This window comes from Anabrus simplex, chromosome 7 (genome assembly GCF_040414725.1).
Source record: "Anabrus simplex isolate iqAnaSimp1 chromosome 7, ASM4041472v1, whole genome shotgun sequence".
Lineage (NCBI taxonomy): Eukaryota > Metazoa > Arthropoda > Insecta > Orthoptera > Tettigoniidae > Anabrus > Anabrus simplex.
The window spans coordinates 99,774,213-99,791,334 of NC_090271.1; the positions used below are offsets into that span (position 1 = coordinate 99,774,213).

At 42.3% G+C, this 17,122-nt stretch overlaps 1 protein-coding gene across 1 annotated transcript in view; it reads left to right on the forward strand.

Annotated features, from left to right (window-relative positions):
• The first annotated feature begins 4,231 nt into the window (after positions 1-4,231).
• LOC136877713 (histone H3.v1) overlaps positions 4,232-17,122 on the forward strand; it is an 80,215-nt gene continuing 67,324 nt past the window's right edge. The window contains exon 1 of the mRNA XM_067151923.2: positions 4,232-4,410. Within this exon, the coding sequence (XP_067008024.2) occupies positions 4,369-4,410 (42 nt within the window). The 5' untranslated portion in view covers positions 4,232-4,368. The remainder of the gene's footprint in view (positions 4,411-17,122) is intronic.

Sequence of the window (17,122 nt, forward strand, 5' to 3'; positions counted from 1 at the left end):
TGTAGTTAAAATGGTACATTCAGCTTGGGGTTATGTCTAAAATAAGTTTTACAACCTCAGGGCGAGGACACGAGTTTACTTATTATTATTATTATTATTATTATTATTATTATTATTATTATTATTATTATTTCCGACGAGGCCTGCTAAGGACCACGTGCCAATTTCAATTCAGTTCTTCATACTTTGTTGTTTTCTCTTCCGCTCCTTCCAATATTCTTTCATCCTTTCACTATGCTGTTTCTTTCTGTCCTCGGACCACTTCGCACCAGGCTTCATGTTCAATCTTCCTTGGAATCCTTGCATACTTACTACCCTCTTTCTAAAAATTTCTCTGTCCATAGTTTCTTCTTATATTGTTTCTTTATTTCTTTCTTTACTTCTTGAATCCAGCTAGTTGTTGCCTTTTTGTCCCAAAGGAACTTGAAAATCCTTTTTATTAATCTGGAATAATCCTTTCTGTAAATATGTCCGAAAAATTGCAATCTCCTTTTTCTTACGGTATCTGTTATGTTTTCTATGTCCCTGTATATTTCATCATTAGATCTTGATTTCCATACTTCTGTTGTTTTCACAGAGCCTAAGATTTTTCTCATGATTCTCCTTTCTAGTACCACAAGTTTATCTAATTTGTAGTTTAGTACCAGGCATTCACTTGCATATAAGCCTTCCGGTTTCACCACTGTAGTGTATTGCCTTATTTTAAGATTTTTAAATAGATTTATATAGATTATAATTCGTCGAAATACCGACCCGCAACACGTGTATCACAGCCTTAAAACGAAATGTTGGATACATTTCCAAGGTATTTGAAAACGTTTACGAAAAAGTTCTAATTAGAAAAGTCTTCCTCGTGAACAGACGAGATTTTATTCTGAAGACACGGAGTAATGTTCTCTACGGAACGTAAATAATTTCAAGTTGTTTTCTTGACAGGGTAAAAACCCTAAAGCTTTTCACCATGTCTATAAAATGCGATTTTGTTTTACAATTTGTTTTACGTCGCACCGACACGAATAAGTCTTATGGCGACGACGGGATGGGAAAGGCTTAGGAGTGGGAAGGAAATGACCGTGGCCTTAATTAAGGTACAGCCCCAGCATATGGCTGGTGTGAAAATGGGAAACCACGGAAAACCATCTTCAGGGCTGCCGACAGTGAGCCTCAAATTCACTATCTCCCGGATGCAAGCTCACAGTTGCGCGCCCCTAACCGCACGGTCAGCTCGCCCGGTCTTAATAAATTTAGATGTGTTGACACCATAATGAGTGGCTGACAGGTTGCCACCAGTGGCAGTGACAGTCTCGGAAAAGGAGTACAAGACGAAAATAAATTAATTTATTTCTCGGACTTGGCGAGGGATTCCACCTCTACCGCCTCAAGGGCAGTGTCCTGGAGAGTGAAATTATGGGTCGGGGGTATACAACTGGGGAAGGAGGACCAGTACCTCGCCCAGGTGACCTCACCTGCTATGCTGAACAGGGGCCTTATGGGGGGATGGGAATATTTTAAGAGATAGACAAGGAGGAGGGAAGGAAGTGGCCGTGGTCTTAAGTTAGATGCCATCTCAGAATTTGCCTGGAGGAGAAGTGGGAAGCCACTTCGAGGATGGCTGAGGTGGGAATCGAACAGCCCTCTACTCAGTTGACCTCCCGAGGCTGAGTGGATCCCGTCCCAGCCGTCGTATCACATTTCAAATTTTGTGGCATAGGCGGGAATCGAACCCGGGCCTCTGGGGATGGTAGCTAATCACGCTAACCACTACACCACAGATGCGGACAAAACTTTTCTTAAGAACAGAAAAGTCCTCATTTCTAACATAGATATGCATAGTACAAAGATGAGCTTTCGTGTACAGCGTTGCACTGAATGTAGATGAAACACGGGCAACAACGGGCGTGAAAAAAGCACATACATACACGCACACACACATCATCATTATAGACCGTTATGCCTTTCAGCGTTCAGTCTGCAAGCCTCTGTGAATTCACTAAACGTCGCCACAATCCTCTATTTGCAACTAGTGCTGTGTCCTCATTTAGTTCTTCTCTTTAAATCGTTAGAAACTGAGCCTAACCATCGTCGTCTTGGTCTACCTCTACTTCTCTTACCCTCCATTTACTCTCCTAGGTATCCTATCCTCCTCCTTTCGCCTCACATGACCCTACCACCGAAGCCGGTTTATGCGTACAGCTTCATCCATCGAGTTCATTCCTAACTTAGCCTTTATCTCCTCATTCCGAGTACCCTCCTGCTATTGTTCCCACCTGTTTGTACAAGCAATCATTCACACCACTTTCATGTCTGTTATTTCTAACTTATGAATAAGATATCCTGAGTCCACCCAGCTTTCGCTCCCGTAAAGCAAATCTGGTCTGAAAACAGACCGATGTAAAGATAGTTTCATCTGGGAGCTGACTTCCTTCTTACAGAATACTGCTGATCGCAACTGCAAGCTCACTGCATTAGCTTTACTGAACCTTGATTCAATTTCACTTGCTACATTACTGTACCATCGTGGGAGAACACACATCCTAAATACTTGAAATTATCTACCTGTTCCAGGCTTTTTATCACCAATCTGGCATTCGATTCTGTTGGAAAGGCTAATTTTCATACCATACTCATTGCACCTATTTTCAAGTACCAAGATATTAGACTGCAGGATTTGGGCACAATCTGCCCTAAGACCAGGTCGTCAGCATAGGCCAGACTGCTTACTACATTTCCACCTAACTGAATCCCTCCCTGCCACTTTATACCTTTCAGCAGATGATCCATGTAAACTATGAACAACAAAGGTGAAAGATTACAGCCTTGTCTAACACCTGTAAGTATTAAGTATCCTGAACCAAGAACCCATTCTACCATCAATTCTCACTGTAGCCCAATTGTCAACATAAATGCCTTTGATTGATTTTAACAATGTACCCTTAATCCCATTGTCCCCCAGAAAAAAGAAAAAAAAAGAAAAAAACAATTGTGAAATGTGGTATTAAAACAGAACGCTGAAGGTGGCGTGAATAGATCGGATCATAAATTTAGAGATTCGGAATCATGTTGGTGAGAATAGAACAATTTGACGAAATTTGACCAGATGAAGAGATAGATTGATAGGACGCATCTTGAGACACCCAGGACTTGTTCAGTTAGCTTTTGAGGGAAGTGTAGGGAGTAAGAACGGTTGAGGTAGACCGAAACAGATTAAAGTAGGTGTAGTAGTTAGGTAGAAATTGAAAGGTTAACACAGGATAAGATGACGCTTAAATGTGCAGCAAACCAGACTAGAATGACTCCAACAACAACACCACCAACAACATTAAAAGCTCCCTCTGCGGATGAGCGGCCTTCCGACCCCAAGATAATATATTCGAACTCGCAGAGGTAGTCGGATTATTGAATGACGGAGAAAAGTCCATTTGCTAACCCATGCCGTATGTATAAGATCTCTAGTGACATACTCGATGAATACCCGACAAAATTAACCGAAACTCAGAAATAGATCACCCAACATAGTTTTGATTTTTCTACCATCTAGTAGTCAAACGGAACGTTGAAATTGACACGTATGCAGACTAAATGGCGTCAAAAATGTCAACAAAAGGGTAGTTCAGGCCATACGATTATATACTTCTTTTTTTTTTAACAACAAAAGACGCAGACAGGTGTTTCACTGCGTTTTAAAACTCTCATTTCAATACAGCCTACCCTACCCGTATTACACAATTTCTGTAATCGCTGTTGACCACGCCCGACTGGAAGTTACGCAACTCACGCAACTCACGCACGTTTTACTGTATAATGAGGGGTGGGTGTAAGCAAGAGGACTAAAGATTATTTCCAACGAACTGTCACGTTAAGACCTTGTTCTCGAAGTGTTAAGCTGTGTGTCATACTCACCATGAGCAATGACCTGGTTCATTAGGAAATAGGTTGTAATAAGTTAAAGAATAGTTCACGGAAATCCTTGGTTCCGAATTTTGAAGCTGGTTGAAGGTCAAGTTGAGAGTGAAAACTGAACAATGAGGCAGAGCAGTGTTTGTAGTTATTGGTCATTCCCAGCATTGTTTAGTACGTAAAGGTAATGGTTAGTTAACTTTCTCTGGCTATGAGAACTCGAGTTACATCAAAGTGGCATTGACGATAATGGCTAGCGCTCCCCCTCCACAGCTATGGGAGATAAGGTGACTTCCTCACCTGTGGAAGTGCTTCTTGGCGCAGTTACCAGCAGTGCGTGCTATGGGGGTGTAGTGAGCGCTTGATAAACAGTGGATTCATTGACAACTTGTGATTTGTGTGCGGTGTGTTTACTGAATGGATAATGACACGACCTTGAACTAACAGTGCGCGGAAACGCTGAAAACGAACATGCCATCCGTCAAGTATGCTATTGTTAAAGTGCTGGAGTTGGTAAGTTATTGTGGATAATTTTGTAATTATTATTATTATTATTATTATTATTATTATTATTATTATTATTATTATTATTATTATTATTATTATTATTATTATGTAATGACCTGTTCAGCACGTCTTCCCAATACCTTTTCATTCTTTCACTCCACCTATTTGTCTCCGCTTTTGTGGTTTGGATCTTGATCTTAGTATCGGTCCATCTGTGACTTTCGACGAGCTTTTGGCAAACCGATCTCTCCTGCACAGTCGTGAGTGGATATTTATCTTCTACGCCAATAGCCTTCCAGTCCTCCCTAATTTCCTTCTTAAAATTATTTCTCATTAAACATGTCGCACTCCATAATTATCTTTTTTTCTTTTTTGCTGTTGGTTTTACGTCGCACCGACACATATAGGTCTTATGGCGACGATGGGATAGGATAGGACTAGGAGAGGGAAGGAAGCGGCCGTGGCCTTAATTAAGGTAGAGCCCCAGCATTTGCCTGGTGTGAAAATGGGAAACCACGGAAAACCATCTTAAGGGCTGCCGGCAGTTGGATTCGAACCCACTATCTCCCGGATGCAAGCTTACAGCTGCGCGCCCCTAACCGCACGGCCAACTCGCCCGGTATCTTCTTTGTTAACTTGTTGTCATCCATCCTCATTAAACGCCCCGCGAAACTCAAGCATCTTTTCCGTAATACATTTGAAGTTGGTTCTACTTTCTCGTACTTGTCCTGCCTTGATTTAAGAACCCATATTTCGCCCCCCCCCCCCTTTACCCTATATATCTCTCAGGATCTTTTCCTCCTTTTCCAATCGAATACAAGCTCTTTCGCTTCATGTCGTGGTCTCAGGGGCGTACAATGGGTCGTTCCGGATGGTCATCGTATAGTGTCGCAGTTTGGCGTTCCTCGATAGGTAAGTCGTCTTGGCCGTGAATTGTCATTTGACCGGATCAGGAATAGAATGAGTGAAGCCCCCATCTATAGACGAGGATAGGAATTGTGCCGGCTGCCAGAGCCTGTCGCACTTTTTGGGGGACATGACTGATAGATGAAGTGAAATTATATTGGAGAGTGTTGCTGGAATGAAAGATGACAGGGAAAAGCGGAGTACGCAGAGAAAAAACCTGTCCCGCCTCCAATTTGTCTTGCACCAATCTCACATGGAGTGACCCGGATTTGACCACAGAACCCAGCGGTGAGAGGTTGGCGCGCTGCTGCCTGAGCCACGGAGAATTATTATTATTATTATTATTATTATTATTATTATTATTATTATTATTATTATTATTATTATGTCTTTACTGGCAACACCTAGTGTTTACACTGCACTAAGTCTTCTGGTGTGGGCTAGGACAAATTTGTTGCTTTCATTAACCTGTCTCAGTCTCATCCTTGGCTTTGACAACACGAAACATCACCGAGCTCGATAGCTGCAGTCGCTTAAGTGCGGCCAGTATCCAGTATTCGGGAGATAGTAGGTTCGAACCCCACTGTCGGCAGCCCTGAAAATAGTTTTCCGTGGTTTCCCATTTTCACACCAGGCAAATGCTGGGGCTGTACCTTAATTAAGGCCACGGCCGCTTCCTTCCCACTCCTAGCCCTTTCCTGTCCCATCGTTGCCATAAGATCTATCTGTGTCGGTGCGACGTAAAGCAACTAGCAAAAAAAAAAAAAAAAAAAAAAAAAGACAACACGAAAGTGACCGAGGTATGAGTGATGCTAGTAATGCCATTCCTTATGCAGCCAGTCCCTGTTATGAATGGTGTGAAAATGTTGCTCATAGGGTCGGCTGGTGCGTGCATTTTAGTGGGCTGGACAGACTGATATGTAATAGCAACTTCTGGCTGCGTGAGGAAAGCAACGGGAAACTATATCACTCCTCATTTCCCTAGCACGCCCCTCCAGTGATACCTGGGCCACCTATGTCGGTTGATGGCGGAGCTTTTGATGTTGAAACCAGCCTCCGGGATGATCACTCAACATACAACATACATTCTTCTTCTTATTATTATTGCTGGTCCCGTGGTGTAGGGGTAGCGTGCCTGCCTTTACCAGGAGGCCCCGGGTTCAATTCCCGGCCAGGTCAAGGATTTTTACCTGGATCTGAAGACTGGTTCGAAACCAATCAGCCGACGTAATTACAAATGAGGAGCTATCTGACGATGAGATAGCGGCTCCGGTCTATAGAGCCAAGAATAACGGTCGTGACGATTCGTCGTGTTGACCACACGGCATCTCGTAATCTGCAGGCCTTCGTGCTGAGCAGTGGTCTCCTGGTAAATCAAGGCCCTTCGGAGCTGTTGCGCTATGGGTTTAAAATTATTATTATTATTATTATTATTATTATTATTATTATTATTATTATTATTATTATTATTATTATTATTATTTTCCGCCTCCGTAGCTTAAATGTTAGCACTATTGGCTGCCATCTTCAAAGGCCCGGTTCGATTCCCGGCACTGCCGGAAGAAGCTAAAGGAGGAAGAGTCTAGGTAGGTACGTCGTATACAAAAGTGTTATTGTACTTGGGAATGAGGAAGAATAATTAATAGATATCCGATTATAATGTAGGAAAGTTTTTGTCGGACTCCTTGGCTGAATGGTCAGAGGGTTCGATTCCCGGTGGTACAGAGAGTTTTAACAGCATGTGGTTAATTCCTCTGGCTCGGTTTGTGTCGTCTTGATACACTTGTTTTCATGTACGCACTAAGACCGCAGTACCAACCACTACAGAAACGCGCAATAGTGTCAAATTAGTGTCAGGAAGGGCACCCTGCCGGTAAACTGGGGCAAGCAGTACATCTGTTACCGACCCCAAGTATTTAGCAAAAAGGTCAGGAATAATAATAATAATAATAATAATAATAATAATAATAATAATAATAATAATAATAATAATAATAATAATAATAATAATAGAGCTTATATTGGAACTTGAAAATAGGTGCAACGAGTATCATGAAAATTAGGCTTTCCAAGACCAAAGTGATGTCAGTATCAGTCATTAATGATCTGCATTTAGGGCTGTCACCCAGGTGGCAGATTCCCTATCAGTTGTTTACCTAGGTTGTTTTTAAATGTTTTCAAAGAATTCGGTAATTTATATCGAACAATTCCCTTGATAATTTATTACAATTCCTTACTCCTCGCCGGGAAGAAACCTAACAGAACTCAATGTCAGGTTGGGAATACAAAGCTGGAACAGGTAGATCATTTCAAGTATTTTGGATTGTATTATAGTAAGTTGGATTGCATCAAGGTGCAACAAAGCTAACACAGTGAGCTCGCAGTTGCGATCAACAGTATTCTGTAAGAAGGAAGAAAGCTCCCGGACGAAACTACAGTGGAACCTCGATATCTCAAATTTTATATCGAGTTATCGAAATTTCGAGATAGGCCTATAGAGAATGTCGTTTTTGAGAATGTATACCACATAATTGAATCATACGTGTCTGCGGGCTTATACTGAGAACTCTTCATTTTAGGATAAGAAAGTGCAATCCGTTTATTGATAGCGATTACTGTTGAGTCGCAAGATAGCTCGAAACGAAAGTCTGCACCGTCATTAAATTTTGCTTAATATTTCGAATTTTTGAGTGGGTAAAAGGTTAAATATTTGAACTTCTTGCAATTTATACGTCTGTTACAGGTTAGGAGATAGATTTTTGCCAAATTTTAATATTGTAGGGTACTGCATCACGGCGTCCGCCACTTTGTTTGGTGCTAGGGGGGCAGAGGATTTTGATTGGGTGGTGCAGGGGTAAATATAAGAAATTGGAATGTTTTGGAATTTTGCCTTGGCTTACAGCGCAATTTCTATCAGACTGCCTAATTTTAACTTCCTAGTTCATCTGGAGGGGCCTAACACGAAATTTGAGTCCGATATTTTGATTGGGCGAGGAGGATGCTAAGTATGAAAAATTTGAACTTTTTGGAATTTTTCCTTGGGTTGCAGCCTAATAGCTATCACATTGCCGAATCTCAAGTTCCTAGCTCATCTGGAAGGGTCTAACCCGAAATTTTAGTCCGATATTTTGATTGGGCGGAAGGGGGGCTAAATATGAAAAATTTGACCTTTTTGGAATGATTCCTTTGGTTACAGCCTAATAGGTATCAGACTGTCGGCTTGAAGGGTCTAACACGAAATTTAATTCCGATAATGTGATTGAGCGAGGTGGGGGGGGGGGGTGTTTAAATATGAAAAATTTGAACTCTCCGAAATGTTTCCTTTTGTTACAGCCTAATAGGTATCAGATTGCCGGTGGAAGGGTCTAACACGAAATTTGAGTCCGATAATTTGATTGGATGGAAGGGTGTAACACGAAATTTGAGTCCGACATTTTGATCCGGTGCGGGGGGCTATTAAGAAAAATTTGAACTTTTTGGAATTTTTCCTTGGGTTATAGAATAATAGCTATCAGATTGCCGAATTCCAAGTTTCTAGCTCATCTGGAACGGATGGGTCTAACCCGAAATTTGAGTCCGATATTTTGATTCGTTGGGGGGCTAAATATAAAAAATTTGAACCTTTTGGAATTTTACCTTGGGTTACAGACTAATAGGTATCAGACTGTTGAATTTCAAGTTCCTAGCTCATCTGGAAGGGTCTAACACGAAATTTTAGTCCGATATTTTGATTGGGGGGAACGGGGGCTAAATATGAAAAATTTCAACTGTTTGGAATTTTTCCTTGGGTTGCAGCCTAATAGCTATCAGATTACCGAATTTCAAGTTGCTAGCGCACTTGGAAGTGGGCAAACATTAATGTCAGTGAGTGAGTGAGTGAGTGAGTGAGTGAGTGAGTCAGTTAGCCTTGTGGCTTTATATAATAGGGACATTATTTTTAACAGTATTTCAAATTATACAAACTCGATTTTACGGCATCACTTTAATTATAACCCTTATTATAGAAACTTTTTAGAAGATAGGATACAGTACATATGGTAGTGAAACAATAAACCTACCTCCGTTAACACGTTTGGAAACAATCTGTTAGTCTCTTCCATTTGTTACTGTTAACCTTTTATCCTTTCACGTTCAAACTTCTCGTCAATACCACGCAGCCGAGATTCGTGAATGGAGCTTGTTATCCACGACTTCCGGAGTTGCTTTCGTACGTGACCGGTAATTAATTCACACCCGAGAAACAGCGAGGCTTCGCCGATTTTCCGATCATCAGAAATTTTAGTTTTTCGGTTCCCGTCATATTAGCTCCGAGCATTGCTGTCACCTTTCTCTTCTTGTGAACTGTTCCCCACAAACCATAAATACCGTACTGCACAGTTTATGTTGCACAAAATCCGAGTTACAGGGTATTTTTTGCTTCAAGGGGGGAATTGTTTACTTCGAGAAATCGAGAAATTCGTGTTACCGAATTTAGAGTAATAGAAAAATAAATACACGTGAACAATAGGATAAACGGCAGGGAAATTTAGGTTACTTCGAGATACTGAAAATTCGAATAATAGAGGTTCGAGATATCGAAGTTCGACTGTATCTGTTTTCAAACCAACTTTGCGTCGTGTGAGTGAAAGCTGGGTGAACTCAAGGTATCTTATTCATAAGTTGGAAGTAACAGACATGAAAGTAGCGAGAATGATTGCTGGCATAAACCTGCTTCGGTGGTGGGGTCATGTGAGACGAATGGAGGAGGATAGGTTACCTAAAAGAATAATGAACTCGGTCACGCAACGTAAGAAAAGTAGAGGGAGAACAAGAAGACGATGCTTAGACTCAGGTTTTAATCATTTAAAGTTAAGAGGTGTAGAACTAAACGATGCCATAGAACTGTTTACAAATAGAGGCTTGTGGCGGCGTTCACTAAATTCACAGAGGCTTGCAGACTGTACGCTGGAAGGCATAACGGTCTATAATGAAGATGTACGTATAATAATAATAATAATAATAATAATAATAATAATAATAATAATAATAATAATAATAATAATAATCCACAGCCTGTTTCCAGTCATTTGACCGGGTCAGGAATGGAATGAATGAAACCCCCATCTAGCGGCGAATATAGGAAATGTTCTGGCTGCCGAAGCCTGTCGCACTCCTCTGGGGCAATGACAAATGACTGACAGATGAAATGTTAATGGAGAGTGTTGATGGAATGAAAGATGACAGGGAAAACCGGACTAACCGGATAAAAACCTGCCCCGCCTCCGCCTTGTCCAGCACAAGTCTCACATGGAGTGACAGGGATTTGAACCACGATATCCAGTTGTGAGAGGCCGGCGCGCTGCCGCCTGACCCACGGAGGCTTTAATAATAATAATAATAATAATAATAACTGTATTAACTATAATGTAAGGGCTGTCTGGTTGAAGAGCTAAAGGCAAAGGACTGTTCGGTTCATCCGAAAAGGCATGAGTTCGATTCCCCCTCAGAAAGTCGAACATTTAAGAAACGAGATTTCCACTTCGGAAGGTGCAATGGCCCTGAGGTTCACTCAGCCTACACAAAACATCATTACAAGGTTAATTCCTGGGGGAAAGGTGGTCGGGCGTAAAGCTAACCACTTCACTCCATCAAGTGCCGAGGTTAGGGATAGTTGAAGTCTTTACCTTCCAGCCCTCCAAGGGCCTTGATGGCCTGTACGGAGTTGGCTTTGCATTTTCTTATTAACTGTAATGTAACGAAGTTTCACACGTTAGAGTGATAATCTAATACTACCGAGTGAGTTGGCTACGTGGTTCAGGCTACGAAGCTGTAAGCTAGAATTCCGGAGATGGTGGAATTGATCTCTACCATCAGCAGCCCTAAAGTGGTTAAACGTGGTCTCCCATTTTCACATCCGGCAAACGCTAGAGTTGAAACTTGATTAAGGCCAAGATCGCTTCCTTCTCAGCCCTATCCCTTTTCTATCCAATCATCGCCGAAAACCTGATTGTAGTTAGTGCGACCTTGAAACGCTTGCAAGAAAAATAATAAAACACGCAATAGTTAATACATCCCTCCGTACAGAGTTGGCGTCAGGAAAGGCAACCGACCGTGACACTGGTCAGTCTATTGTACATCAGTACGACCCCAGACAATAGCGAGAAATGTGAAGAAGAAGAAGAAGAAGAAGAAGAAGAAGAAGAAGAAGAAGAAGAGCATCCTGTACAACAGAACTTGTACTTGGAAACAATACACCCTTGAAATGCCATTAACATACGGTAATAATGTAGGAAAGTTCGAGTACAGTAGTAGTGGTAGTAAGTGATGGTGGTAACCTTGCTTTAATGGGCAGAATAATTTGATTATTTGATCTATCGAGGTGTACCGCTCCCCCTCAGTACGTCATATTTCCATTTTTTTAAGGACAAATTTTAAATAATTTCTACTATAGCGTGCACTGAGTCCCGTTATACGTTATCATTATCGGTGTAACCATTAACACAGTCGTAACTTTTATCACCGCAACGCCTAGAGAAAGTCACAGTAGGAAGGTATTAGCTTCGTAGTTGAAAACACCAAGATTCGATTTTCTGTAGTGGTATTTCCGACCCTTCAGACGAGCCGATGACAATCGACTTGTTCCTACGTATACCATCGAAAATGAAAATGTGAATAATAATAATAATAATAATAATAATAATAATAATAATAATAATAATAATAATAATAATAATAATAATAGGACTAAAGAATGAAGACCGAGCTCGATAGCTGCAGTCGCTTAAGTGCGGCCAGTATCCAGTATTCGGGAGAGAGTGGGTTCGAACCCCACTGTCGGCAGCCCTGAAGATGGTTTTTCGTGGTTTCCCATTTTCACACCAGGCAAATACTGGGGCTGTACCTTAATTAAGGCCACGGCCGCTTCCTAACCACTCCTAGCCCTTTCCTGTCCCATCGTCGTGTCATAAGACCTATCCGCGTCGGTGCGACGTAAAGCAGCCTGCAAAAAAAAAAAAAAAAAAAAAATAGAGAATGAAGACATTATTATAACTTCAAGGGCTTTCGTGAAGAAGAACAGCAGAGCAGCGGAAAGGAGACAGACTGCCAGACGGAGAGCGCAACGATACTGGACTGCAAAGAAAGCTTCTAAAATGTATAAATGTTGCTTATTGTGGTCTCTAATGGCCGTAAACGTCTAACAAAATAAAAACAAAAAATATTTACTTTACGTCCCACTAACTAAAGGTTTTCGGAGGCGCCGACGTGGTGGAATTTCGTCCCGCCATAGTTCCTTTACGTGCCGGTAAATCTACTGACAAATTTATGAGCCGGGATCGAACCTGCCAACTTACGCTCAGAAAGCCAGCGCTCTTCCGTCTGAGACGTTCGTTCTGGCGTTTTTTATAGTGCAAAAAGGGTTACATTTATGTATTGTATTTTAGCAGTGGACGTATATGAAATAAATAACGTAAAAATGGATCTATATACCTATTATCGAGTAGACAGTAATGAGGCAATGAAGAGAAAAGTTGGAGAACGGTCTGTTTGATGACAGGCCGATAGTATGAGAAGTAACTTAGGTTACATACGAAGAACCTAGTTAATTCTTCGAGGATAAACTTGACGCGCAGTGCCTGTATTACAGTACTGTGCTTTTCTATAGGAAAACAACCGATACTTCAAAGGGCTGCCTAGAAGGGAAGAGAAGGAAGCGGAGGTGTCATTTTTATTTCTACAGTACAATGTTTATTTGTTTCAAGTTCGCTACTCACTTCATGTTTGTTTAAGGTTTGATCCGTTGAGTTGAACACTGTGAGTTCCTTAGTATCCAAATCACTTATATGGATCCTGTGAAATTTGTAATAGCGATGCGATAGTCTTAATAACCTACTATAGGGCTCCGCAGCATTCGTTATAACAGGTCAGAAAACGTGTCTTGATATAATCCATGTGCTGCATTGGTACTTTTTTGACCATTTACTTTTAGTATTTGTATTGCCTGTTAATTATGTGTAAAGTGAATTTTTGTAATGTTTTTATTGTGACAATGAATGATATTGTAGGTACGTTTTTTAAAATTTACAATATGTTTTATGTTGCACCGACATAGATACCTCTATGGCGACTATGGGACAGGGAACGGTTAGCAGTGGGAAGAAAGCGGCTGTGGCCTTAAGGTGGCCTGGTGTGAAAACAGGACCACGGAAATCCAACTTCAGGGCTGCCGACAATGGGGCTGGAACCCACTCTCTCCCGAATTCAAGCTGACAGTTACGTGACACAGTCCGCCTCTGTGGTGTAGGTGTTAGCATGACTACCAGCTATCCCGGAGGCCCGGGTTCGATTCTCGGCTCTGCCACGAAATTTGAAAAGTGGCACGAAAGCTGGAACGGGGTCCACTCAGCCTCGGGAGGTCAACTGAGTAAGAGGTAGGTTCGAGTCCCACCTCAGCCAATCTGGAAGTGGTTTCCCACTTCTCCTACAGGCAAATGCCGGGATGGTACCTAACTTAAGGCCACGGCCGCTTCCTTCCCTCTTCCTTGTCTATCCCTTCAAATCTTCCCATCCCCCACCAAGGCCCCTGTTCAGCATAGCAGGTGAGGCCACCTGGGTGAGGTACTGGTCATCCTTCTCCAGTTGTATCCCCCGACCCAAAGTCTCACGATCCAGGACATTGGACTTGAGGCGGTAGAGGTGGCAAAAAATCAACCCTAGAGGGTAAACGGATTACTAAAGTAAGAAAGAAAGAAAGAAAGAAAGAAGAAAAGGTAAACTCACAGCTATACGATCCAATACGAGGTTTACCTTAGACTCATACCTGGATCGTGCCTAATTTAAGCACATGGCCACTATCTTCGCAGTCCTACTTGTTTCCTACCCCAATATCACTGAACATTTATGTGTGACTGTCGGAAACAGAACTGTTCCATAGACTGCAGCCCCCTTTGGAAACGAGGGCTTCTGATGTGACTCAGTCAGAAATGTTTTTGACCATTTGCTTCGCTGTACTTTTCAATCCTTATCTTTTGCACTACGTTTATGATACATGTCCAGATGACTGTCATATTATTGATCCTCCTGGCACAAGCGTCAAGTACGTCCGCAGATAAGAAGTACTTTATACAGAGGGGTTCCAGTTTATCAGTCTGTCGCATTACAGCAATGACTCACAATGTCTAATTTCCTGTGATTTTCCAGAATTGTAATTGCTGCTTTTGTTTAACGCTACAGATTTCTCTTCTAATCAGCTGCCAACTAACGCAGTCACCAATATTAGTACTGCTCTTTCTTGCTGTGAAAATGAAAATTCACAACCTGTTGCCAGTCATTAGACCGGGTCAGGAATGGAATGCATTAAGCCCCCATCTAGGCATTGTGCGTTAAATGGAATGGTGTGTGGCTTTTAGTGCCGGGAATGTCAGAGGACAAGTTCGCCCGTACGTGATCTGCGCGTCGTGATGAGGATGAAATGGTGACGAAGACGACGCATACACCCAGCCCCAGTGACAGTGGAATTAACCAATTACGGTTAAAATTCCCGACCCTGCCGGGAATCGAACCCGGGTCCCTTGTGACCAAAGGTCAGCACGCTAACCGTTTAGCCATGGACCCGGACATTGATTACTGGCTGACAGATGAAATTAAATGATATTGTAGAGTGTTGCTTAAATTAAAGAAAAACCGGAGTACCCGGAGAAAAACCTGTTCCACCTCGCTTTGTCCAGCACAAATCTCACATGGGGTGACCGGGATGTGAACCACGGAATCCAGCGGTGAGAAGCAGGCGCGTTGCCGCCTGAGCCACGGAGGCTCTCTCTGTCTTAATGTTCTGATTGATTTTCACAATAATTTACACTCATTCAGTCTACAAGGCTTTTATGGTACACGAAGACCCAGTGCCGATTTCATTATTTTGTCTGCATTGCCTTCCTTCGCAGGTAAGTTGTCGACAATACTTCTTGGTATAATAATATAATTTCGTGTGGCTATTTCTAGCCGGGTGCAGCCCTTGTAAGGCAGACCCTTCGATGAGGGTGGGCGGCATCTGTCATGTGTAGGTAACTGCGTGTTGATGTGGTAGAGCATAGTGTTATGTGTGGTGTGTGAGTTGCAGGGATGTTGGGGACAGCACAAATACCCAGCCCCCGGGCCATTGGAATTAACCAATGAAGGTTAAAATCCCCGACCAGGCCAGGAATCGAACCCGGGACCCTCTGAACCGAAGGCCAGTATGCTGACCATTCAGCCAACGAGTCAGACAATAACTTCTTGGTTATTCACATAGATGAAGAAAATGTGTAACATGATATTCTTCCATCGTGATTTATTTCATACACAAATACATCCTCACTATAGATTGTTAAGCCTTTAAGCATTCTGCCTGCAAGCCTCAATGAATTAAATGCCTACCCAGTCCTCTACTTTTCTTTTCTTACAATTGGCCTTACGTTGTACCGACACAGATAGGTCTTATATGAACGATGGGAAGGAAGCGGCCGTGGTTTTAATTAAGATACAGGCCCAGCATTTGCTTGGGAAACCACGGAAGACCATCTTAAGGACTGCCGACAGTGGGGTTCGAAGCCACTATCTCCCGAATGCAAGCTTACAGCTGTGCCCTCTTGAACCATGGACAACTCGCCAGGTAGGTCCTAAAGTGAGGAGCCTAACGTAAGTGGAAACAATGCTAGATTCGGCTGGGGACCCCATGTCGCAAACCCATTTTCATGTTTGTGGTTGCCTAAAACAAGTTATCCTTCAATGCTTACCCTAGGTACCGACATTTATCATAAGAATTTGGCTCGTACGCCCATTTTTTAACCCTTAGAGTATTTTCCTGACTCGCTAAAACTACCTACAGCGCGATCGTGCTCTTGTTGCAGGTGCCTAATTAAACAATTAGGCTATTATTTCGTTGATGGGAGTCAAATCTGGTTGTTGTTGGTCAATAAAGGCGCGAGATTTCTATTATTGCTTATAGATTGTCTCAAAGCATTGTTGTTCTGCTTCACCTCTGTATACATTTTACAGAGGTTCTTCGTACATGCGAAATGGCAAAAAGATATCATAAAGACAGTGATGAAAATAAGGAAAATTCTGATAGCAAAATAATGACGCGACTAAAATGTACATTCTTAATTGTTTGATTTCTGGAAGATAAGTGGATATCACAAACAATTTCTTCTCCGGCACTGCATCCGACAGATACAAATCCTCCGGGAGTGCCACTGGAAAGGCGTCCGGGAGGAAACCTAAAACGTGCTGTGTGTGACATTAAGGATGGTGGACCGATAAAAAGACCTAATTTCCATTGCGCTTCTCCAATTAAGCTTGGGGCTTCACAAGCTTAAGTGATAGTGATGACAATAAGCATATATGTACTAGTTTTTGCTTGTAGATAGTAGTACGGAAATGTTCTCAATTCATACGGTGGAAAATCCCCTTATTTTTCATCTGTCTATATGTAGCCTACACATTATAAAGCGTCCTTTGGAGGGTGCCTACATTTATAGCCAAGTGCAGCCCTTATACAGCAGACCCTCCGATGAGGGTGGGCGGCATCTGCCATTGGTAGGTAACTGCGTGTTATTGTGGTGGAGGATAGTGTTATGTGTGGTGTGTGAGTTACAGGGATGGTGGGGACAGCACAAACACCCAGCCCCCGAGCCACTGGAATTAACCAATGAAGGTTAAAATCCCTGACCCGGCCGGGAATCGAACCCGGGACCCTCTGTACTGAAGGCCAGTAGGCTGCGCTGACCATTCAGCCAACGAGTCGGGCGGTGGTGTGGTGGTGATTATTGTTTTAAGAGGGAGTAAAACTAAGCAATCA